The sequence below is a fragment of the Dasypus novemcinctus genome, chromosome 3 (assembly GCF_030445035.2).
Source record: "Dasypus novemcinctus isolate mDasNov1 chromosome 3, mDasNov1.1.hap2, whole genome shotgun sequence".
Classification (NCBI taxonomy): Eukaryota; Metazoa; Chordata; class Mammalia; order Cingulata; family Dasypodidae; genus Dasypus; species Dasypus novemcinctus.
The window spans coordinates 148807195-148831905 of NC_080675.1; the positions used below are offsets into that span (position 1 = coordinate 148807195).

The window sequence follows — 24711 nt, forward strand, 5'->3', positions numbered from 1 at the left end:
TCCGGATCCATCTATTGATTCCCTATTTTTTCAGCCTGCCTCACTGGATTCAGTCATTTGGGGAAAATGTGGGTTGCCTTCGTCTTCTGGGTGGATGGAACTGCTCCATGTGGCAGCCCTGTGAGCCCCAAATGAGTGGGCAGGGCAGGGAGAGTGGCCTTTGCCAAGACACCAAGGCCCTGAGGCCTGAAAATGCCAACAACGCGGGAGGTAATATACACCAAAAAAGGGGAGGCTGATGCCAGATGTAGCCTAATGTCATAAGGGATCCTCAGGAAAATGTCCAAATGGGGCCTGAAAGCCCTAGTACTGCCAAGAATGGATATTTCTTTCTTTTGGAAGGAGACAGAATGAATAGATTTTGAGCATCATTCTTAGGCCAGGTCTGCCGGTGCCTCCTCCTGAGACAAATGGGCTGTGTGGCTGTTCTAAAGGAGAACCAGAAAAGTCTGCATGGCCCGCACATAGAGCTAGGTTAAGAAAAGTGGTTTGCTTAATCTTAGTGTATTTAAATACCCGAGGGAGAAACTTGTCTTTTTGTATGCCAAAGAGGCTCAGGAAACTGTCTCTGAATTTAACCATGAACTCATAATTTCTGTCCTGGGAAGAGAGTAATCATGGATGAGAACATCCCCACCCTTTGGTGGAACGGTGCTGTGATGTTCCTGATAGGCAGGTAGCCTGGGATGGACAAGACTCCCGAGGCTCCCCACTCCTCCCCCAGCCACCCCGAGTGAGCCACAGCAACTCTGGGGCCAGGCAAAGGGCTGGGAGCAACCCAGGGCTGGTCTGGCATCCCCACAATACCTGCAGCACCCAGGCTCCTTCTGACCTTCTCCTCTGCCCCCCTTGGCTTTTGTTCGTGGTTGCAAGATGGCTGTTTTCCCTTCTGGTTTCACGCCTGCATTTCAGGCCCAAAGAAAGAGAAGGGTAAAAGGCAAAAGGTGAAGGCATGTGCCAGCTAAGCTGGCACCTTGAACAAGCATTCCCCAAAGCTCCAAACAGAGGGTTTTACTTCCATCTCACTGGCCACACCGGGTCCGTGACTATCTCTAGCTGCAAGGAGGTCTGGGCCACTGCATTTTCACCTAGGCAAAGAGCTTAGAATAAAAAACTGTACTCTGTCGATAAGGAAGAAAAGGAGAATGACTTTTAGGAGGCAACTAGGAGTCTGAAGGCAAATGAGAACCATGGAAGGACTTCAAATAGGGGAGAAACATGGATAGATTTGTATTTTAGAAAAATCTCTCTGGAGCTGTGCAGAGGGAGTTCGCCTGGGGAGAAAGAAAACCAGTTAAGAAGCTACCACAGCAATCCAGTGAGGAGGGATGGGGGCCTAGACTGAGGGGGAGGCGGTGGCAGTAAGGTATTCAGAGGTAATGAGTTCCCAAGATACTCAGGGGCATCGCTTCACACCTGCCTGGATTTTGGCAGAGGGAGGTGGGAGATGTCCAGGATGAGTCCTGGTGTGGGGCTTGAATCACTGGAAGACTTCAGGGAGATACGGGAGAAGAAACAGGTTTTGGGGGACAGACGATAGTTCAATTTTGCACATTTGGAGTTTGAGGAGACTGCAGGATGTATAGGTAGATAAAAGAGGAGAAAGTTTGTCCTGAGCTGGGCCTTTTGGGATTGGTTTATGACCTCTTTAGGGAACTGGAGGCTTAACTGGAGATAGACTGCTCTGTTGTGTTTGGCTCAGGAAGCAGGAGAAGTTACTCTCTAGAAAGAACCCATTGAGACAACTCTCCAACACGAGTTTTCTGCCTCTGAGAAGCCTCCCACCCTATTCCGGGACCCAGGTTCAACCTGAAAGTGCTCTCTGAAGTAAGGAAACTCCTGTGTGCTGAGATGGCTAGTCTAGCTCATTGCTTGGGACCAAGTGTCTGAACTTAGCTGAACTGAGTCCTACAGAGGTGCTGACTGTGCCCTGCCCAAGCTGTCTTCCCTTTCTGGCAGATTGGGGTCCTTTCAAGCCATTGCTTCCAGGAATGGGAGCCAATACCCATTTCCTTCCAAGCCAGACTATAAGACCTCTGGAACAGGATGTATGTCGCTGCCGCAGTGCACAAAGCAAAGGGCTGACATTCCGTGCAAGGAAGGAAAGGAGTGAGTTTCCCTAGATCAGCTCAAATGCCACTTCCAGGGTCCTGGTTCTCTCAGCCCAGGGACACTCAGCTTTGCTTTTCCCCAGGTTGCTGGGCCTGATGGGGGCTGTACTTCCTGAGACCTGTGAGGCCAGGCTCAAGGCTGGGCAGGGGCAACAGGGAGAGGGGAGCAGTATGGAAGAGAGGATGCTGTTTCCTTATCAAGCTGGGCTGACGGGAAGCTGATGACCTCCAGGGACTCTGGACCATTTGGCCAGGCCTTGATCCCCAACCCCCACCCCATCCCTAGGCTTTCACAGGGACACAGCTGCTGTCAAACTTATATTCAGAAACACATATGCACATAGACTCAAATATAGAGAATGGCTCTCATGTGTTCACAAAAACATACGCCCATGCATTCCACCCCACCCCCCATACACCATACTCAGAATTAAGTTTGAGTTCAGGACTTAAATTCAAGGAGGCAAATCCCTGTTCCTCCACTCAGTAACTGGGTGTCCGAAAGTAAGTCACTCAATCTCTTTGTGTCTCGTTTCTCTATCTGTGAAAATGAGGATAATAAAAGGCATTCACCTCATTAAGTTGTTGTGAAGAGTAAATGATATAAATGGTAAAGACCTTAAAATACTGGCTGACACACAGGAAACATTCAATGAATACTATCACATTATCACATTTTGGGTATCCATGCAGAGACACCCTGTATTCATATTTATTTCCTAAGCCCTTTCCTATACTGCTGCCATCACTTGGTCATGACCCTGGTAACAGCTCAAGGTTGGAGTCCCTTCACCCCTCTGAGCCTCGGTTTTCTCATCAATAAAATGGGGATGCTATTATTTACTGGGTGGAGCTATTCTGATGTTTTAAAGAGGCCCAGCATGGAAAGTGCCTAGCCAAACCCTGGCCCCCAGAAGCCTCCCTAGAAATTAGCTACTACTGTCTGTGTGAAGATAAGTCCAAGAACAGGTGTAAGGATTGAGTGGGTTCTGGGGAGACCCACAGCCTCTGGACCAAGTCAGGCCTCACTTCCATCTCCTCCCCTGGGTGGAGCTGGGCCCTGTAGGGACAGAGCCCAAGGTTATGGGGTGTCAGGCCTGCTCCCCTTTTGCCTGGCATGGGGCTGGGGGCAGGGCTGGCCTGGTGGCTGTGGGTGGAAGGAAAAGAGGAAAACCAGCTCAGGGGAAATTGCCCTGTGGTTGGCTCAGGCGCCCACGACACAGTATTTATAGAGAGCTCCCTGCAGCTCTCAATTCCTACCAGTCGTGTTAACCCTTTCCAGGCCGCGGCGGCGGTCCGGTGCTGAGGGAGAACACCGGACCTGGGTCAGACGTCCGGATTCTAGCCCGAGCTCTGCCGCCAGCCACCTGCGTGCGGCGTAGGGAGGAGGTGGTGGCGGTCCCTGAGCAGTCACCTGTCCCCTCTCACGGGAAATAAACGTCGGATCTTGCAACTGGGGGAAGGGGCTGGGGGATGGGCAGTTATTCGCCCAGCGCCTCCGGGTCTGGGCGGGGGAGGGGAGCGGGGGCAGGGCCCCGGCCAGCGCTCAGCCCAGCGGGCGGGCTCAGCGCTTCGCCCCAAACCGCCGCCGCGGGGCCAATCCGCCTCCGGGGCGCACCCGGGCCGCCTTTCCGGGCCCACGGCGTCCTCCAGGCCGCCCCGCCCCTCGGCCTCCCGGGCTGTCCCGCGGCCCCAATCGGGCCTGTCCTCGCGGCGGCGGCGGCAACTAGGCTGCGCTGCGCCGCGTCCACGAGTCGCGGGAATCGGCGCGCGCGGTGAGCGTTTGCGTGGCGCGGCGGGCCTCGGGGGTGGCCACGGCCTTTGTCTGAGACCGTGCCTGGCTCGGGAGGCCGGGGCGGGGCGGCGTTCATGTCGCCGAGTTGCCATAGCCGGGAGAGACGCGTCCGATCCCTCGCGCGGGCACCCACCCCCAGCCTTCTCCCCAGATCCCGGGGTGGCCTCCAGGCACGCGAGCCCTGTGAGCCCCCGGGCCGGGTCCCGGGCTCTAGGGCCCTGAGGGAGCGGAGGATGCCAGAATCCAACCCCGCCCCCAGCCTAGACTCCCCTTCTCTCCAGAAGAGTGGGGGCTGGGGCGCTGTGGGATCTGCAGGCACCCGGGAAGCAGCCGGAGGAGGCTGGGTGCCTGTGATTACGGAGGTCCTGGGTGTGGAGGGGAGAATGGAGGCAGATCTGTCGCTGTTGATGAGTCTGGAAAGGCTTAACAAAGCCACTAGCTGGTGTTAGGAGGGAAGCAGATCCTTCAGGACCCTGCAGCAGGAAACACCCTGAGGTTAACAGACCACCGACGGGGGGCGGGCGTGGTTGGGTGGGGGTGCGGTGGGGGGTCCACTCAGCTTTGGCCTGAAGGAGGAAGGTTCCACAGGCAGAAGTGGGCTCGAGGGGAATGTATTCTGAGTGCTGGCCGGGGTGTAGTGGGTAAGTGTAGGGGGATAGGGGGTGAGCAGGGAGCAGAGCTGGTGCAGTTTGGCTTAGGAAGTCTTCAGGAGATGGTGGGTGAGGGGGGATGGAGAGGACATGGGGAATACTGGGGACGGTAGGGACCCTGAGTGGGGGGCACTCTAGAGGACAGGAGATTGAATCCCAGGGTCCCAGGCTAAGCTATCGAATTTGTAGCTTTGAGGATCTAAGACTGCCAGAAAGGGGGATTTATTTCTAAGCAAAACCTGCTTTAATGAGAAATGTGTGATGGATGACTCAGATATGGGTCTGTCATCGAGGGCAAATGTTAAGCAAATAAGACAAAGAAGATTTCAGGGGACTGTTTGACTTAATTGAGAAAAAACTGTTCAGCTTCAAATTGGGTATAGATTGTTGTAAATAAGTCCGATTTCTTCATTAAATTAAGGCTCCAGGTCCTTTTCTTAAAAGCCCATTTTTAGCAGTTAGTTTCTATATTAAAATGTAGTGAAGCTGTTTTGTCTCTAAGAGAGTTCTTTATTTAGTTGGGCCTCCTCTCTAATTCCCGCTGGCTTCCCAGAAATCCCAAGGAAATCTGCACTGCAGCCTTATCATTTGGGGGTTTGCAGATAGGTGGGGCACTTTTGGAAGGGGTGGATTGAAGTCTGAACTTGAAACTGGAGTCTGAACTTGTTGGGCTGGGCTGGGCTGATCTGAGTGGCAGGGAGGGGTGGAGGGCTTGGGGCTGTGGGGAGTGAAGTAGCAGCTCATAATATTAATATTGCCAGCTTTTTGGGGACTGAGAGTATTCAGGGTGAGTATATTTCCTTGGTATCTGGAGTTTCAGAGTGTAAGCACTAACACTATGTTAGCTGTTGGGCATGGGAACCTTTCTCCCCCTTATACACATCCCCACGTGCTTAAATGGAGTGTCCTGATGTCAGTGAAATTTTTCTTTGTGAATTTGGGTCAACACTGTGAACATGAGTTTTCACACTAAGGGGTCCAAGGGGTATGGCATGGAGGACTCTTGAAGAGACAGCTTTTGCTCCTTCCTACAATAAGCACTTTTCTGGGTCCTGTGACTGGTCTTTGGAGTTCTGGCTCCTTGGTGACATCACTGGTGGGTTCTGCCTGCCTGCATTGAGCTTTCCACCTTGCTGCCACTGGACTCCTGTGTTCCCAGAAATCAGACCTTCCAGCTTGGTAGATGTGAGAAGGCTGGGCCACTGTAAGCCTGAGAGGTGAAAAGAGTTGCTGGATTTTGAGACCCCAGTTTTCCTCTGGCCTTGGCTCTCTTCAGCTCTGCCTGGTTGCCCTACGGAAGCAGGTTGGCTGAAAGTCTGAGCTGTTCAGATGCCTGACAGCTCCTTCGGGCACTTTGGCATTCATGGAAGGAGGTAGAGAACTGCTGTCCCTTCAGAGTAGTCCTCTGGGGAGCTGTGTCTTTATTTTGGTGAGGTCAATCTCTGTGGGAAATCCCCATCCTTAAACTTTGATCTTCTCTGGGCTAGCACATCTTCATTTTTCAAGATTTGGATTTGACATTGAGCTGAGCTATCCTGTTTGGGGTCAGAGATGCAAGGTAATGAGTTGGGATTCCAGAGCACCCAAAGAGACTTCTAGAAAGTATTGTAACATAAATATCTGGCCTATTGCTGGCCTATTTTTGTTTGGATGTGTGGTGTGTGGGAAGTATGGAAAAAAAAAAAAAAGACCCAAATCAAAGCAATCTCTGAGATTATGACCACATGGGGTGGCCAAGCCCGGTGGACCTGAGTCATGGGGTCAGGGGAGGAGGAGGAAGGTCAGGGAGGATGATGTTACTGCCCATGAGCTATTCCCCTGAGTGGGTGGAGACTCCTCCTTGCTGTCCTGTTCCCACATCCCCCGGGCAGGAGTCACAGGGAGGTCCGCCAGCAATGGGGGACGGTAAAATCCGAGGAGGGCTTCAGGGGCCTAGGGTGGAAACCGGTCCTTGTGATCCTTGAGAAGCTTCTGGTCTTGCTGGCTCAGAATGCACCAAACATCTGGGAAAGGGCCACATGTGCTGTTATATAACCTTCCCCTGCCACCCCAAGTCCTGCCACTCTTGCAGTGTGAGGTTCCAGGTGGCAGTTTCGGGTTTTCAGGTTTTGGAGGTGGGGTTGTGCTGCATGCTTAATAGACATCATCTCATTTCATCATCATAGGAGTCCTATGAGGCAGGGTACCACTAGCACCATTGTACAGATGGGGAGACTGAGGCTCAGAAGGGGAAGCAGCATGCCCCAAGACACACAGCTGGCAAGAGGTGGAGCTGGGATGCAAGCCCAGGGCTATCTGCCTCCAGAGCTGGCTCTTTCTGCTGCCCTGCAAGATGTGATAAGGGTCCTCACAGGGAGGCGGAGAGGACTCAGTCTGGGGAGCCTGGGAGAAGGCAGGCCTGACTTGGGACATCTAGAGACTAGTGGCCCTCACTGCCCCGCTGGGGCCTTTACTGGAGGTTCTTGCTGTAACAGGCCTGGTCCTCACCACACTGGTGCCTCTAGCAGTCCCTCCTCTCCCTTGCTCTGACCACTGCTTCCAGCTCCTGCACCCTTTGCATTGGGCCTCCCTTTGTGCATAGGCTGAGGATGTTGGAGGGAAACTCTGGGAGAAGGAATGAGAAGCATGTCCTGTTGTAGAGCCTTAGAGCAGGGAGAGCTACTGCTTCAGGGTGTCGGGGCCCCAGGTCACCTCTAAGGCCAACCCATTGGAACATGCTTTAGGGGAAGCTCTATGTTGGGTGACTTGGGACACATAGCAGCTAAGCCATGATGCTTGGGGCTGGGCCCTGGCTTCTGGGAGGGAGGAAGAGGGGGAGGACGCCAGGGAGCTGGATGTGTATGTAGCCTCACAAAGGAGATAGCTGGGGCTGTGGTGGGGGGCGGGGGCAGTGCAGAGGGGCCCAGGCCTTGTCTGCCTGCCCGTGGCACTAACAACAGCAGTAGTAATAAGAGTTACTACCGTCCTGGTGCCAGGCTTCCTAAATCCTCTGCATACCTGGTCCTATTTTATTCTCCTGGCAACCCTATAGGGCAGGGATTGTTATCCTTGTTTTTCTGAGATGCGGGAGTTTTAAAGGGATTAAATGACTTAATCCCTTTGAAATTGGTTTTGTGGCGGGCAGGGTTTCTGAGACAAGTGTGAATCCAGGGCTGCCTGCTTCCGAGCAGATCATGTGATCTGGGGCAGGAGGCTGCAGGCGAGGTGATTCCATTGAACAGGTGAGGAATCGAGGCCTGGGGCACTTGTGAGCTGGCGCTTAGTCTCCCCTGACGGTGAGCTGGGCTCTTGGGCAGCCTGCCTCCCCCTCCAGGCTCAGATTCCCATCTGTACTCTAGGTGTGGAGGTGGGAACTGGACCAGGAACTCCAAAGCTCTGAGGGCTGGTGGAGGCTGCCACACTCCCGAGAAAGGCTTCTGGAAGGAGTGGGATTTCCAGACGTGTTAGGTGGACGCTCAGCAGGCCTCAGCAAACGTCGCGTGCGTGCCCGGTGTGTGTGCCGTAGGCCTGCCGGTGACTGACGCGGGGCCAGCACTCTGGTTTGGTCTTGAGCTCTGGCCCCTGCCCTCCTCCCCAGCCCTTCTTTGCGCTGGACTCCCTCTGGGCTCAGCGCAGCTTTCACTCTTCAGGGCTCTTCAGTGCCTCCAGTGGTGTGTGTGGGTTTGTGTACACATGGGTGTGTACCCGTGTGCAAGTGGAGGGCAGCTGCTCAGCCTTTGCACACACCCCCAGTTCTAAGATGGTGTCGTACTGCTGTGCGAAGCTCCTGGGAGCTCAGAGGATACAAACTCAAGTGGGGTGGGCTCCCGGCCAGAAGGGGGTGTCAAAGGCAGGCCAGCTGCTGCGGCAAAAGTCTCACCATGCTCTGGGACGTGCTCAGATGGTGGACTCTGAGGTTTCCTCCTTCACGTTCTGATGCTTTGACCTCAGGCTGGAGCACGGGGTTGTGGGCTGCCTGGCTGGCTGGCCCTGATGACACACTGCCATCCTGACTCACACAGAGATCACTTGGAGAGAGAGAATTGATTTCTTCTCTTGGGTGGGATCACGGGGCTGGGGAGCTGTGCCCGGAACACAGCTGTAAACACAAAAGGCCCAGACTGACTCAGCTGATCCGGAAAAGGGAAGGAGAAACGAAAGGAAATGGAAGGAAATGGAAAAGGCTTCCTAGCAGAAAACCCTGCGACCCTCCCCTCTTCTCTCTGCAGGCCCCTGCCCATTCACAGAGCACCCAGAGTAGTTAGTATTTAGGTCAGTTTAGATATATCTACTCAGCTGAGTCTCCTAAGTATCCTACGAGGGTAGGATTTATAGCCCCCATTTAAAAATTGGAAACTGAGGCTCAGAGAGGATGTGTCCCTCAAATCACTGGACTGAAAAGGAGAAGAGTCTGGATCTGAACCTGCCCCTCCAACTCCAAAGTCGTCTCCCTGAACGCTAGGGCTCAATTCTTCCAGGAGCCTCTGTCCCAGCCCAGCCTCTGAACGTGGTGCCAGCACTGAGCGGTGACTGGATCAGAGAAGGCAAGGGGTTTGCTCCTGGGAGCCTAGCAGTGATGGAGCCAGCTCTAGAGTCCATATAATTTATTTGATGTTGCTTTTTTCTTTTGTTAATTGCAAAAGAATGACATGCTCATTGTCAAAATTACAGAGGTGTATCGTGTGAAAAATGGAAGTAGACTCCTGCGCTCATTCCCACTCCCCAGGGTTGGGTCCGCTATTAGGCTTCCAGACCCTTTCCCCATTTACAGATGTCCACCCTTCCATCTGTCTGACTCTCTCCACACACATGCACACGCTCGTTCACTCATCAAACACTGCACCAAGCACCTGTGATGTGGCAGTTGCCTGTTAGAATTAGGGATGCACTGGTAAGTAGGGAAGACATGGTTCCTTCTCAGGCAGTTCCAGTCTGAGATGAGGAAAACAAACTGGTGCGGGGAATCATAGGGACCCCTCAGAGTGACAGACTTCTGACCCTGCTTTTCTGCCAAGGTGACCCTCGGGAGAAAGGTATTACTATGTCATCCAGGAAGGAGAAACTTTTGCAAAAGTCCCGAGAGGGTCCTGTGTTGTAGGAACTGGAGGACGCCCGCTGTGAGGGTGAGGTGGGCAAGTGCTAGCCCTGGGATTAAATGTGGAGGGTGGGGAAGGTAGAGGTGACATGATGAAATTTATGTTTTTAAAGCATTTATTCTGGATGCTGGGGACAGAGTGTGGGGTCAGGTGGGGGGAGAATAATGAAGCGGAGAGACCACAGAGGAGGCTTTTGCAGTCATCCGGCAAAAGATGATGGCATCTTGGAGGGCTAAAAAAAGGAGAGAGAGAAGCAGAGATGGAGAGAAGAGAGGAGGAGAGAAGCAGAGAGAGTGACAATATATGAGGGGTCAGCCAACTTTTCCTCTCAAGGGCCACATAGGAAGTATTTTGGGCTCTGTGGCCCACACCACAGCTCTGTTGCTATGACCTCACTCTGCCTTGCGGCCTGGAAGCAGCCATAGATGATATATATAAGTGAATTGGCGTGACCGTGTTCCAGTGACTCTTTATTAATGAACATTGAAATTCTGAGTTTGGAAGATTTTCATGTGTCACAGAATATTATTTCTCTTTTGATTTTTTCCTAACCATTTAAAAATGTAAAACCATTTTTAACTGGTGAGCCAAATTAAAACAGACCGTGGGCTGGATTTGGCCCTTGGGCTCTGGTTTGTAGACTCCTGAGATATATTTTGGGGTTACAAATGGCTCTTTTTGATAATGGATTGTAGGGGTGGAAGAAACAATCAGATTCATGACTTGAGTAAATAGGGTGAGTAGTGGTGGCTCCTGTACCAAGCGGGAAAGACTGGGGGAAGAAATTCAAGAGTTTGATTAGGGACATGTTAAAAAGTGAGAAGCCTGTGAGTCACTTGAACGGAGATGCTAAGAAGACAGTTGGGTTTAAATTTGGAGCTTGGGTAAGAGATGTGGACTGGAGAAGTAAATTTGGGAGTTGCCATCATATAAGTGATATTTAAAGCCATGGCAGTGGGTGAAATCATCTAGGAAGAAAATTGTAGAGAGAGTTGAAAAGAGAGCTAGGAACAGGCCCGGGGAACTGCTGTAGACGGGGCTCCGTGCAGGAGGAGGAAGGGCCTCTGATGAGGTGGAGGTGAGATAGAGAGAGAGACATAGGGAATTCTATCTGGAGAGCTCCATGGGACTTTACCTTTTGTTAAATCAGAAATGGGATCATACATATTGCCATGTTATCTTTTCATTCAACTATGTGTCATGGATTTATTTCCATATTAATACACATTCTTTTGAAGAGCTGTAAATTTATTCCATTATGTAGATGTGCCACCGTTAATTTACCAGTCCTCTATTATTTCTACTCTTTGTTTTACTACCAATGCTATTGCGATGAACAACCCTGTCTGAGTAGTTCCCTTTTTTTTTTTTTGAGGTACCTGGGACCAGGAATTGAAACCGGGACCTTGTATGGGGGAAACTGGGGTTCAACCACTGAACCACATTGGCTCCCCTGAGTTGGTTTTTTCATTTGTTTTGCTTGTTGTATGTTTTTGTTTTTTCTAGGAGGCACAGGGAATCAAACCTGGGACCTCTCAGATGGGAAGCAGGTGCTCAACTGCTTGAGCCACATCTGCTCCCTTGTCTGGGTATTTTTGTAAACCAAGGTAGGCTAACTATGGCCCATGGGCCAGATCTCCGCTGCCTGTTTTTGTACAGCCCATGAGCTGAGAATGGCCTTTACATTTCTGATGGTTAACAAAAACATGTGATGTGAAAATTGTATGAAATTCAAACTTCAGAGCTGGTAAATAAAGTTTTATTGGAACACAGTTATGTTCATTCATTTCTGCATTGCCAGTGGCTGCTTTTGTGCTGCAGTGGCAAAGTTGAATAGTTCAGCCTGCAAAGCCTAAAATATATACTCTTTGGCTCTTTACAGAAAAATCTTGCTAAGCCCTGTCTGACTTGATCCAGGACTGGCAGCAGGTCTGTGCACAGGTGGAGTGAGGTGTTTTGAGCAGCTCCAGGACAGGTACGATCTAGAAAAAATCTTTTCCACCCAAAATTCCACCATGGCTCTTTCTTCCTTTGAATAAATTATTGCCCTTTTAAAATTTGAACTTTCTCAGCAAGGTTGGCGATTACATATTGACTAATTAACCAAACGTTATTGAGCCTTCCTATAGCAATATTATCACTCCTCTACTTAAAATCCTTTTTCCCTATCACCTACTAACAAAACTCTTCTCCTGTAACTGCCATCTTGGCATGTCATGTCCCAGGTCCATACTGAATTGCTTTTATATATATATATTTTAAAGATTTATTTATTTATTTATTTCTTCTCCTCCCGCCTCCCCAGTTGTCTGTTCTCTGTGTCCATTTGCTGCGTGTTCTTCTTTGTCTGCTTCTGTTGTTGTCAGCGGCATGGGAATCTGTGTTTCTTTTTGTCGCGTCATCTTGTTGTGTCAGCTCTCTGTGTGGGTGGCGCCATTCCTGGGCAGGCTGCACTTCCTTTCGCTCTGGGCGCCTCTCCTTATGGGGCGTACTCCTTGCGTGTGGGGCTCCCCTACACGGGGGACACCCCTGCATGGCATAGCACTCTTTGCGCCCATCAGCCCCTGCATGGCATGGCACTCTTTGCGCGCATCAGCGCTGCGTGTGGGCCAGCTCCACATGGGTCAAGGAGGGCCGGGGTTTGAACCACAGACCTCCCATGTGGTAGAAGGACGCCCTAACCACTGGGCCAAGTCCACTTCCCCTGAATTGCTCATAATTTCTCCAACTTGCCTTGCTGCTCCCTACCTCAGTAGGGAACTTTGCATGGAACTCTTTCTCTGTTTGGAATGCCCTTTCTTATCCTAACCACCTGGGAGTTGCTCATAGTTTTTTCAGAACTCACCTTTGGCGTTGCCTTGTCTCTGAGGTACCTCCCAATAGCCCCCACTGTGTCTTACGTAGTGTGCTAGACTGAACTGCAGTGGTCTGTGGGCCTATCCATCTTCCCTATTAGAAGGCAGTCCCCTAGAGGACAGGCACAAAGCTTATCATCTTTCTTTTTTTTTTTAAAGATTTATTTATTTATTTAATTTCCCCCCCTCCCCTGGTTGTCTGTTCTTGGTGTCTGTTTGCTGCATCTTGTTTCTTTGTCCGCTTCTGTTGTCGTCAGCGGCACAGGAAGTGTGGGCGGCGCCATTCCTGGGCAGGCTGCTCTTTCTTTTCATGCTGGGCGGCTTTCCTCACGGGCGCACTCCTTGCGCGTGGGGCTCCCCCACGCGGGGGACACCCTTGCGTGGCAAGGCACTCCTTGCGCGCATCAGCACTGCGCCTGGCCAGCTCCACACGGGTCAAGGAGGCCCGGGGTTTGAACCGCGGACCTCCCATGTGGTAGACGGACGCCCTAACCACTGGGCCAAAGTCCGTTTCCCCTTATCATCTTTCTGTCCCCAGTGCCTACCTACCAAGCATTCAGGGAATAGTTAACTTGAGTTACTGAATATAGGAATGAGGGTGTATTTGAGGACACCTTCAGTAGCAGCTCAAACTAGCTGAAGAAAAAAGTATTGGCTCAAGTGTCTGGGTAGTCTAGTGAGCAGCTTGCTTCAGGCAGAGCTGGATCCAGGAGCTTAAGTGATGTTCTCAGGGCTCTTTAGCCTTCATCTCTCCTTCTGTTTATTTGAATTTGGATCAGTTTTTTAGATTGCTGGTAACTCCTAAATTCCTTCCTAATAGTTTCAGACCACATCAGACCACATCCTTCTGCTTAGCAACCTCAGCAAGAAAGAGAGTCTATTCTGATAGCTCCAGCAGAAAAGCTCTTACTGGATGTGGCTGGACCCACAGGCCCTTTCCTGTTCTGGTCAGTGAGTGGGGGTGGGACCACCAATGAGGCAAGTTCATTCGGTGCCCAGTCCTGGGACTGGGCAGTCAGCCCCACCACAGACTCTCCAGCACGTGTAGGGCAGGCTTTCTACAGGAAGGTAAGCCCCATGATCAGAAGGAACCAGTCTAGAACAAGAGAGGGCCACTCTAGAATAAAGGATGTGGAGCAGAGTAACTGAGTGTATCAAGACAGAGCGGATCTGCTCAGCTTCTAGTTGGCTTCCCCATCATGGGAAGAAGGAGCAGAGGCTGTTAAGAAGGAACTGAAGTTCAGGCCAGGTGGGGGGATGATAAAATGCTCTAAATGGGTTTGTCTTCTGGCCCTAGGGATTGCCTGTTCTGGTGCTGAGTGAACTTGGAGATAACATCTCTGTGTAGCTATCAGGGACATTTCTGGACAGCCTGGGGTGGAAAGTGAAGTAGAGGGGACAGAGGTGTGGGTCATAGTGTTCCAGAGTTCCCCACTGTGTGCAGACTCAATCTAGGGCTTTCACCCAGTCCTTGACCACCCCCTTGCCTCATCTCCTGCTACCCTCTTCCTGGCGAACCATGTGCATGCCCAGTCCTCCACAACTTGCTCGTGCCGGCCTCTCAGCTTGAGTGAAGGACTCCCTGGATGAAGTTTAATAGTAACAAAGGGAAAATCCTATAAAGCTCCACCCCTCCCCAACCAGAAGAGGAAGGCAGCAGTGGCTTGGCAGTAATGGCTTAGCAGCAGTGAGTATGAATGACATGTGACCCAATTGACCACAGAACTGTTAGTCATTATTATTTGGGGTTATTTTGGTGGACAGTGTGACAAGGCTGCCCAGTGGTGTCCTCATCGAGGGCAGGGAGATCAGATACCTGCAGGGCTGGTATAAGGAAGGGGGCAGACACGTTCTGTGTGGTCAGCGGGGCAAGTGAGGGCCGAGGTAGGCTGTACTGGGAGTCTGTATTGCGTTAGAATAATGTAGAGCTTCCCACCAATGAGAGCTGCCCCACACCAAGTGGACTGCCTCAGGCGGTCATGGGTGCGCATCACTAGAGGGGCCAGAGGTTGTGGGTGGCCAGAGAGAGGCTTCTCATTCTGATAACTGGCCATTAAATTCTGCGGTTCCTTAAGGCTTTGTTCCGGGCCCTGTTTTCCATGATCTCCCTCTGTAATCCCAACTTTGGACTCCATTACTTTTTTTTTTTTAAGATTTATTATTTTTTTAATTTATTTCTCTCCCCTTCCCCCCCGCCCCCAGTTGTCTGCTTTCTGTGTCCATTTGCTGTGTTCTTCCGTATCCGCTTGTATTCTTGTCAGCGGCACTGGGAATCTGTGTCTCTTTGTTGGATCATTTTGCTGCGTCAGCTCTCTTTGTGTGTGGTGCCACTCCTGGGCAGGCTGCACTTTTTTTGCACTGGGCAGCTCTCCTTGCAGGGCACATTCCTTGCATGTGGGGCTCCCCTACGTGGGGGGCACCCCTGCGTGGTACAGCACTCCTTGTGCACATCAGCACTGTGCACGGGCCAGCTCACCACACGGGTCAGGAGGCCCTGGGTTTCAACCTTTGGCCTCCCATATGGTAGGTGAATGCTCTATCACTTGAGCCAAATATGCTTCCTCCATAACTTCTACTTCATGGCTCCTTGATTCCTTTCTGTCCTGAATTCCAGCTCTATGTGGCCAGGAGTTCATGGGTCATTTTGGCTTAGATGGCCAACAGTTCAAAATAAGTTGTTCTTCTCCCTGAATAGTCTTCATTTCCCAGCCTCCACATCTTATTATGTACGCCCACATTTGCTCATTTCAAGGCTTCAGTACCTCCTTGACTCTTTTGGAGTCTCCAAGCCTGGTCGCTTCCACCCCTGAAATATCTCCTAAAGCTGGGTCCAGGTACCAATTAGTGATTGTGATGAGGTAGTTTCCAGATCCTATTTTGAGACACCTATTTTAGACGTGGTTTCGTTTGTTGCTCTGAATCACTGGCAATTTTCATGGTGTGGGGACAGGGAGAAGAGAAGGAGGGAAAGTAAGGGAAGGATGCCTCTCTATACTGGTTAGTTCAGAGGCTGTAAGAAAGACCCCAAACACCAATGGCTTTCGCTGGAATAGATGTTTATTTCTCACCCGTGTGACAGCCCAGGTACCTCCGGGGCCAACACCATAGCCCCTCAAGGTCCTCCTCCCTTGCTGCTGTCAAGTCTCCAGGGTGTTCCCTTTGACAATGTGGTCCCACGTGGCTCACTGCATCTATGTTCCAGGCAGTGGGAGGGGGTAGGAGGAAGGAGAGGGTATGCTCCCTCTCCTGAAGGGAGTGACCCGAAAGTTATACACATCAGTTCCTCTTACATCCTGTGTAACTGGACACATGGCCATACCCAGCTGCAAGGGAGACTGGGAACTGAAGTCTTTACCTGAGTGTCATTTGTCTAGCTAAAAATTGTATAGAAGAAGAGAAGAATGGATAAGAGGGAATACCTAGTTGTTTCTGCCACAGTCGCTTTGTATATTTCACTCTGACCTACACAACAGCTAATTGGCCAGACCTCAAGGATATAGTCCTCAAAAACTTCAAGTGCCAATGAAGTTCTACTAGCATAAAGCTCTTCTTTTATAAATGGGAACATCGAGCTCAGAGAGAAGTCACCTTCCTAAGATTACACAGCAAAGTGTCAGAGGCGGGACTAGAACCCCAAACTTTGGGTTCAATTTCTATCATTTCAAGCTCTGGCTGAGAGGCAGAAAGGCAATGCCATGAGGGCAGGTCATCTTGGGGTGGGAAGGTGCCACCTTTATCTGTCCACTTGGGAAGCTGCTTATCATTTGTCAGGACTCAGCTTTGGAGTTACCTTGTCTCTGAGGTAGCCTTTATTGAACCGTGTGTGATAATACTATTGTGAACTGCAATGGTTTTATTTTATGTGATTTCTTTATATGCAAGTCTTCTATATTGGAATGCAGGCTAGAGGACAGACATACAGCATATTCATGTCTCTATCCCCAGTGCCTACCTACCAGGCACTCAGTGAATAGTTAAATGAATTATGAATACATTAGTGAATGTGTATTCAAGGATTCCTTCAGTTGCAGGTAATAGAAACCTAGTTTAAACTGGCTTAACAACAAGAGAAAATTATTGTTTCGAGTATCTGGGCAGTCAGCTGCTTCAGGCATAGCTGGATCCAGGGGCTTAAGTGATGTTTTCAGGGCTCTGTATTTCTTTGGCCCTTTTGCCCACTTTGTGGGAAGTGTTGCCCAAGTAGCCCCTGCAGAGATTGAGAGGAGGCCTGGGATTAAGAGAACAGGATGGTGCTGGAGGCCATGGTGGGGGGAAAGAGTCCCTTTTGGGCATTTCCACATCCAGGGCCCCTGGGCCCCAAATTCAGTCTTGACCTTTGTTCTTCCATTTGGGTTTAGTTGTTTTGGCACATTTGGGGTCATCTTGCAAGATTCCCTGTGGCTCTACCTTGGCTGGGGTTCTCTCCTGCACAACCCCTAATGCTATGGCTATCTACCAGGTTAATTTTTATGAGGACATGTCTGACCATATCATCTCCTGGCCAAGAGCCTTCAGTGGCTCCCAGCTTCCCTCAGATTCCTTAGCCTGATTCTACATCTGGCTCCAACGTTGGCTTCTACCAGGCATTATCTCGAGCCAAATTGATCTGTGCACTTGCTGTACCCTCAGACTGAAGGTGGCATGAGCTCCTTGCTCCTGCTTCCCCTGAAAACCCAAGGTGCACTGTGGTCTTTCCTGGCAGGGCTCCTTGCTCTTCCCAGGGGGAAAGGAGGAGGAGGACGACGACAATGAGGAGGAGGAGGAGGAGGAAGGCTGGCTGGTGACTCACTGGGAGGGGTGGCATACGTTGGGTCCCACCTGAGGGTGAGAATTCCCCTTGTAGGGAAGGTGGCTGGGGTGGTGTGTATGCAACATGTAGTCTGTGTCTCCATGTGGCTCTCTGTACCGGGCCACCCCTCTGTCCGATGGGCAGTAGTCGACTTTCCATTCCCAGGCCACCCTCCCGTTCCCTGAGCAGCACCTGGTCCCTGAGATGTGTCCGTCCTTCCTGCCCTCGGCTTCCCAGGGCGCGGCTGTTGGAATCTCTTGGAGTCGTGGAATTCTCCCGTCTCCTTGGTTCTGAGCTGTCAGGCCCTGAGGGTGAGTTTCCTGAGTTCAGAGTCTAGGGTAGGAAAGGGAGAGCCATCCCAGGCACCTCTGGAAACACTCTCGTCCTCCCTCTGCAGGGAAGGACAGCTCGGCCCTTGAGGAGCTCTGGCTGGTTTGATGCAGGAGAGAGGTGCTCCCCGACACCCCTGCTCCTGTCCCCCTGGCAGACAGGCAGGCATCCCCAGGAGATTCTGGGGAGTGAAACCCATTGGCGGGAATTAGTCTGATGTATGGAGGAGACAGTAGCGAGAAGGGTCTTGAGTGCGGGGCAGAGGAATGTGGTTTACTTCTGTAATGGATGGGGAACCATGGAAGGTTCTTGAGCAGGGGGAGGACGTGAACAGATTCCTATCTTAGTTCCTAAGAGAAGGCTCCTTAGAAAAGCAGTTGGTGGGGAAAGAATGGAGCTTGTGGGGCCAGGAAGGGAGGCAGGAGGGTCTAAGTCCTGGGAATACAGGTCAAGGTGGGACCTGGTGGCATGAGTGGCAGTGAGAGGGTGAGGGAGGTGGCCAGGCGGAGCAGACAGACCTTGGTTCTGCCTGCAGAGGAGAGAACAGAAGGGCCCGGAATCTGGATGCTCCTTAATCCTCGGCCTCTGCTACTTCCGGCAGGGCTTTGTCCTGTGGGCTGTGGCGGCCCACGTGGGGCAGGATGTGGTGCTTGCCCCGGGTGTCTTTATGAACTGAGCGGGGAAGGCTGCTGACTCAGCAGGCGGCAAGGCTTTGAGACTGCTGGGTTTTGGACCGGAAGTGTCTAGGAAGGAAGTGGCTGCTCAGGGCTTCCCCGCAGCGGCAGCCGGGAGGGGGGGAGGTCTGGGCAGGATGCACCCGGTGTGGCTGAGGGGTGGGGAGTCCCTTAGCTCGGCCTCTGCAGCGGGGGAGCCCGGGGCGGGGCGGGGAGGCAGGGCGGTGTGCTTGGCTGAGGTTGGAGGGTCGAGGTTGGGTGCCGGCGAGACCGGGATTCCTGCCGACAGCTCCTGATGAGGTCTGCTCCCTGGAAGGGCAGAAAAGTGTGCTAGGAGGTTGGGGACCTGGGCTCCTCATCTCTGCTAATTGGCAAATTACATGACGTTCGTGAAGTCATTTCACTCATCTGGGCTTTAATGTTTTACCCTGTAAAATAGGACCCAGTCATCCAACCTATCTTCCAGGGTGGTTATAAGGATGTGACATCCTTTATGTAGTCTTCTCCTTTTTTTTTTTTAAATTTCTCTCCTCTTTCCCGCCCCCCCCCCCCCGCCAGTTGTCTGCACTCTGTGTCCATTCGCCTTGTGTTCTTCTGTGTCCGCTTGTATTCTTGTCAGCGACACCCGGAATCTGTGTCTCTTTTTGTTGCATCATCTTCCTGCATCAGCTCTCCATGTGTGCGGCGCCACTCCTGGGCAGATTGCACTTTTTTCATGCTGGGGTGCATTCCTTGCGCGTGGGGCTTCCCTATGTGGGGGACACCCCTGTGTGGCATAGCACTCCTTATGCACCTCAGCACTGCGTGTGGGCCAGCTCCACATGGGTCAAGGAGGCCCTGGGTTTGAACCCTGGAGCTTCCATGTGGCAGGTGGACACTCTATCAGTTGAGCCAAATCCGCTTCCCCCTTTATGTATTCTTGGCGATCGGTGCTAGCTGGCATAGACCGACTCTGGTTATGTGCTTGATCAGGTTGTGGCATGAACGATTAGGCAGCAGCTGTGGGAAATAGGGAAGAGGTGTCTGCTGTCTGCCCGAGACAGGCCCTCTCGGGGGCGGCCAGGGTCGGGAGCAGGGCTGTGTTCCCCGGCTCACGCCTGGCAAGTGGTCACAGACCTGCTCTCCCTCAGTCCTGACTCAGCCGCGGTCCAGGCCTCTCTCACTTCTGGTCCGTCTTGGTCATTTGTTACCAAGCATCAAACTGGCAAATGTCCTCTCTCTCAAGCCCCACCCTCACATGCGCCTGCCACCTAGAACTCCCCTCAGAGTTTTGATACTAACTTTACCCTCTCTACCCTGAACCCTTCTGTGTTCTGTCTCAGTCGGAGACTACAGACAATGCTCCCCTTCTCTCTCCCATGACCCCAAATGCTGTGGCTTTCCCCCAGGCTGCCGCTTCTGTCCAGCCCCTCTCATTTGTCCTGCAGGTAGTTCTCTACCAGATTAATCTTTATGAGGACAGGTCTGACCATATCATCTCCTGGCCAAGAACCTTCAGTGGCTCCCAGCTTCCTTCAGGTTAAAGTCCAGACCCCTTAGCCTGTTTCCACATCTGGCTCCAACCTCAGCCCTAAAAGCTATTATCTTGAGCTAAATAGATCCGTGCTCAGTCCTCCTCCAGAGCAGGCCATGGACTTGCCAACTTTGCCTTTATTTGCCTCCTTGCCTCCTCTTCCATATATTTGTCTACCACCGTCTTAGGGCTGAAAAGGGAGGGGGGTGCAGCTATCCCCAGCCCTGCCTCCTCTGGAGCCTTTTCAGTGGTCTGACTCCCTCCCGCCAGCATCTCTCCCAAAAGCCCCTCCGCAGGGCGCCTTGTGGGGTGTGGGAGGCGGAGGAAGGGCGGATCTCCCAGTAGGCAGTGCAGCCTTCCCTCCGGCTGGTTGCAGGGGAGGTGAGGCGAGAAGGCCCATGCAGGACAAAGGCCTCACCACTTCCTCTTCCTTTCAGGCAGAGGCTGCTTTCCGCCACGGAGATCCCAGCTGTCACCTGCCTGGCGGGAAGATGCTGCCTCCGTGGGGCATCCCCGGCGTGGGTGTGCGCGCAGCCTCGGCCCTGGGAGTGCTGTGGCTCTGCCTCACAGGTGAGGGGAGGGCCGTGGAGGAGGGGGAAGACGGGATCACGGCAGCTGGGGAGTGCCCACTCCCACCAGCGGGCCTGCCAAGGCTTCTCTGCCTGGCAGGAGCGTGGAGGGTCTTCGTGAACTTATTCCCAACCCCATGTGCATCCTGTCCATGCTCATTTCTGCCTTTGGGATTCAACAGATGACTGACTTTATTTTCTTAGCCTCCACGTGGTAGTCATGGCATGGCCCTACCCCGCGAAGCCGTGAACACTCAATGTGATGCATTGATTATGCTTTGTTCTTTTTTTTAACTTTAAAATTTTTTTAATTTTACTTTTTATGGATTTATTTTTATTCCTTTCTCTTTCTCTTCTCTCTCCCCCCCCCCCCCCCCCACCATTGCCTGCTTTCTTGTGTCCATTTGCTGTGTGTTCTTCTGTGTCCACTTGTATTCCCGGAGGCACCGGGAATCTGTGTCTCTCTTTTTGTTGAGTCATTTTGCTGTGTCAGTTCTCGTGTGTGCAGTGCCACTCCTGGGCAGGCTGCACTTTTTTCGTGTGGGTGGCTCTCTTTGCAGGGCGCGCTCCTTGGGGGGTGCATTCCTTGTGTGCGGCAGCGCTGTGCGTGGGCCAGCTCACCACATGGGCCAGGAGGCCCTGGGTTTGAAGCCTGGACCTCCTTATGGTAGGCGGATGCTCTATCAGTTGAGCCTCATCCACTTCCTTCTTTTTTCTTTTTGAAGACACCGGGTGTGCTACCTCCTCAGGGCCCTTGTGCTCCTGCTTTGACTGCCTAGAACTTTCTGCTCCCAGACATCTGCATGACTTGGTCCCTACTGCATTCAGGCTCCTGCTCAAATGTCTCACCTCCTCAGCAAGACTTTCCCAGCTACCGTGTAGAGAATAGCACACACCCTCCCCCATGCCTATCCCCGACCTTACTTCATTCTTCATTCTTTGTTTTCCTCCTTACTGTTTGCCTCCCCGCTTCTCTAAGAGCAGGGTCTATCCCCAGGGCCAGGACTGTGTTCCTACCACATAGCAGGTGCTCAGTAACCATGCTAAATAACGAAAAAAATGATGTACATCTTCCTGCACAGTGCTTGGCAATTAAGGTAGCTACTCTTGTGCTAATGCCGTCATCACACCTTAGACGCTGACCTTAAGAATTCCTGCTCCAGAGAGCGGTGCTGTCCTCCTTGGGGAAGACAAAGCTGTGTCTGGCGCCATCTTGAGGCCAGAAAGAGGTGATACCGCACGGCTTGACCCACGGACGCCCTGACTTTTCTAGAAAGAAAGGGCTTTGTCTGGGTGCCTCCCTGGGTCCCTAAGAGAGGCCCCGTGATCCGGCTGTCAGGGGATGAGAGCTAGCTGGGGTACCTGGGGTTGCAGCAGGAAAGCCAGGGCCAATTTAAGACCCATAGAGATCTCCACGCAACTGCAAAGATTATGCTACCCCCTCCCTGTGTGTAATTCACAGTGGAAATACTAGCCATAAAATAAATTCCGTTTCTCTAAATGGAAGACACCTTTCACAGGTGCTGTACTCAATTACCTTTTTTTTTTCAAGACGGCTTGATCACATTTTTGTGAGTGTGCCTGCTTTGCTGGTGTCCAAAGCACATACTTAATCTGACTGTTACCAAAGAATGTCAGTGCCAGGGTGGGGGTGTCCCTCCTCCAAGAAAGCCTATTGGGGACCCCTGCCTAAGCTTCCAGGACTCTAAAACAAGAGCTGGAATGGAGGTGGAGGTGACTGGAATGGGCGGGGAGGCTGCAAGGTAACTCCCCTAGTTGGAGGATAGGGGTAGGGGCAGGAAACTACTGCAAGGGGCTCTTCTCTGGGAGCTGCAGCTCTGGACATTGACTCAGAACTGCTGGGATTCTGCCTTCCAACCTCAAATCCATCAGCAGGTCATGCTGATTCTCCCTCCTAAATAAACTTTGAATTTATTTCTGTCTCCATGGCTGCCCTTCAAAGCAAAGGCACCATCGCTTGGTACAGGGCCTGCTGAAATAGCCTCCTACCAGCTCTGCCTGGTTTCCTTCCTGCCCTCCTACAGTCTATTCTCACAGAAAACCCAGAGTGAGTCTGAAGAACTGTTACCCACATTAGGCCTGATGAAAACCCTCCAATGACTTCCCTTGTTCATAAGAAAAAGCTTAAACTTTTTACCTGGTGTTTCAGTTTCCTTGTTGCCGGACCAAATAACCCTCCAGTGGGTTGGCATAAACCAGGGAATTTATTGGCTTACGGTTTTGAAGCTCGGAGGTCTTCAAATCAAGGCATCATCAAAATGCAAAATCATACAAAAATGCACAAATCGAGCCATCATCAAAGTGATGCTTTCTACCTAAAGATGCATTCTGGGTCTGGCTGTCAGTGGTCCTTGGTCCTTCGCTCCCCGGTCACAGGGCAGTTGTAACGACCTCTTCTGGCCTCTCCCTTTTCTTTTCTGGGTTCCACTGGTTTTCAGCTTCTGGCTGCTCCCTCTGACTTTCTCTCTCTGTGACCTTCCCCAGGAGGCCTTCAGTAAGAGGATTAAGGCCCTTCCTGACTGAGCTGGGCGACCCCTTTAAAGTAAACTCCTCGAAGGCCGTCCTTATGATGGGTGCACACCCATAGGAATGGATTAAGTGTAAGAACATGTTTTTCTGGAGTACATAGTCCAAGCCACCACACCTCGTCTCACAAAGCCCCCCCTCTGTTTGGCCTCACTGGCCATCTTCCTGATTTGTGAACATAGCAAGCTGGATCTTGCCTCAGGGCCTTCCCACCTGCTGCTCCCTCTGCCAGGAACTCTCTTGCCCTGGCTGTTGGCATGTCCGACTCTTTTTTCTTTTTCTTCTCCTTTAAATCTCAGCTTATTATAATCTATCTTAGAGAGAATGTTCCACACCACCATATTTAAAGTAGATCTTTCTCTCTTTTTTTGTATAAAAATTATTCATGTACCAAGCACTTATAATCCTTTCTCATGCAGAGAAAACCACTTTTAATATTTGCATGTATACATTTTTAGATCTCGCTTTCCTAATTTATAAAAATAATACGTACTTACGGGAAAATGCAAGCAGCACAGGCAGGTGTAAAACACCTGCCAGATTTTTGAGAAGCTGAAACCTTACTTTCTAATCTGTTGCTTTCCTTCCTTCCTTCCCCTAATCATATGCTCATGGGAATTAATGTGCTAGTTTGTCTCTCTCTCTTATTAAAACATCAGCTTTGTAGGATTATGACCTTCATCTTCTCTCTTGGTCTTAACACTTATCATAGTGCTTGGCCATTAGTAGGTGCTCACTTTATTCTCACTGAATGAATGAATGAGGCACACAGGCACTTACTTTTGGGTCTCAGGCCTAAGCCGAGGGGTGGGAAGGACCAGAGGCTAGGTGGGGAGGAAGACAGGGCCTGAGTGTCGCTGCCCCGCCTCACCGCCCTGCCGCTGCCCCCAGGCGCTGTGGAGGTCCAGGTCCCTGAGGACCCAGTGGTGGCCCTAGTGGGCACAGACGCCATCCTGCGCTGCTCCTTCTCGCCCAAGCTTGGCTTCAGCCTGGCCCAGCTCAATCTCATCTGGCAGCTGACAGACACCAAAGAGCGGGTACACAGCTTCACCGAGGGCCGGGACCAGGGCAGCGCCTACGCCAACCGCACGGCACTCTTCCCGGACCTGCTGGCGCAGGGCAACATGTCCCTGAGGCTGCAGCGCGTGCGCGTGGCGGACGAGGGCAGCTTCACCTGCTTTGTGAGCATCCCAGACATCGGCAGCGCGGCTGTCAGCCTGCAGGTGGCGGGTGAGCGCCGGGCGGGAGGGAGCGGGGCGCCCTCCTCGTGGTACGCCTCGCAGAGCTCCCGCAGCCCCTCAGCAATCCAAGCCCCGGTGTACTCAGAGCCCCAGGCACCCCTTTACTCCGCGGCGCTTTCCGTGCCCTTGCCCCGCCCCTGACCCCTGTCCAACGCCACCCTCCAGCCCCCTACACGAAGCCCAGTATGACCCTGGCGCCCAGCAAGGACTTGCGACCCGGGGACACGGTGATCATTACGTGCTCCAGCTACCGGGGCTACCCAGAGGCCGAGGTGTTCTGGCGGGATGGGCAAGGTGCGCTCTTGACCGGCAACGTGACTACGCGGCAGGTGGCCAACGAGCAGGGATTATTCGACGTGCACAGCGACCTGAGGGTGGTGCTGGGCGCTAATGGCATCTACAGCTGTCTGGTACGCAACCCGGTGCTGCAGCAGGACGCCCACGGCTCCGTCACCATCTCAGGTGAGGGCACAGAGAGGGAAGGAGGGAGGGAGCGACTGCCCTTTTTTTTTTTTTTAGACCCTGAGCTGGAATTTGGATTTGGGTGGTCAGAAGACTTCAG

General features: G+C 52.1%; 1 protein-coding gene across 3 annotated transcripts in view; it reads left to right on the forward strand.

Annotated features, from left to right (window-relative positions):
* The first annotated feature begins 3736 nt into the window (after positions 1 to 3736).
* The window catches only part of CD276 (CD276 molecule), a 31231-nt gene continuing 10256 nt past the window's right edge, over positions 3737 to 24711 (forward strand). The window contains exons 1-5 of one of the 3 annotated variants that reach the window (XM_004476604.5): positions 3737 to 3886; positions 11514 to 11606; positions 20230 to 20362; positions 23800 to 24138; positions 24315 to 24611. In XM_004476604.5, coding sequence (XP_004476661.1) covers positions 20284 to 20362; positions 23800 to 24138; positions 24315 to 24611 — 715 coding nt within the window. In that variant the 5' untranslated portion in view covers positions 3737 to 3886; positions 11514 to 11606; positions 20230 to 20283. Of the gene's footprint in view, positions 3887 to 4192; positions 4402 to 11513; positions 11607 to 20229; positions 20363 to 23799; positions 24139 to 24314; positions 24612 to 24711 lie in introns of those variants that run through there. The other 2 variants (XM_012518841.4, XM_071214287.1) reach the window with 2 other exon arrangements.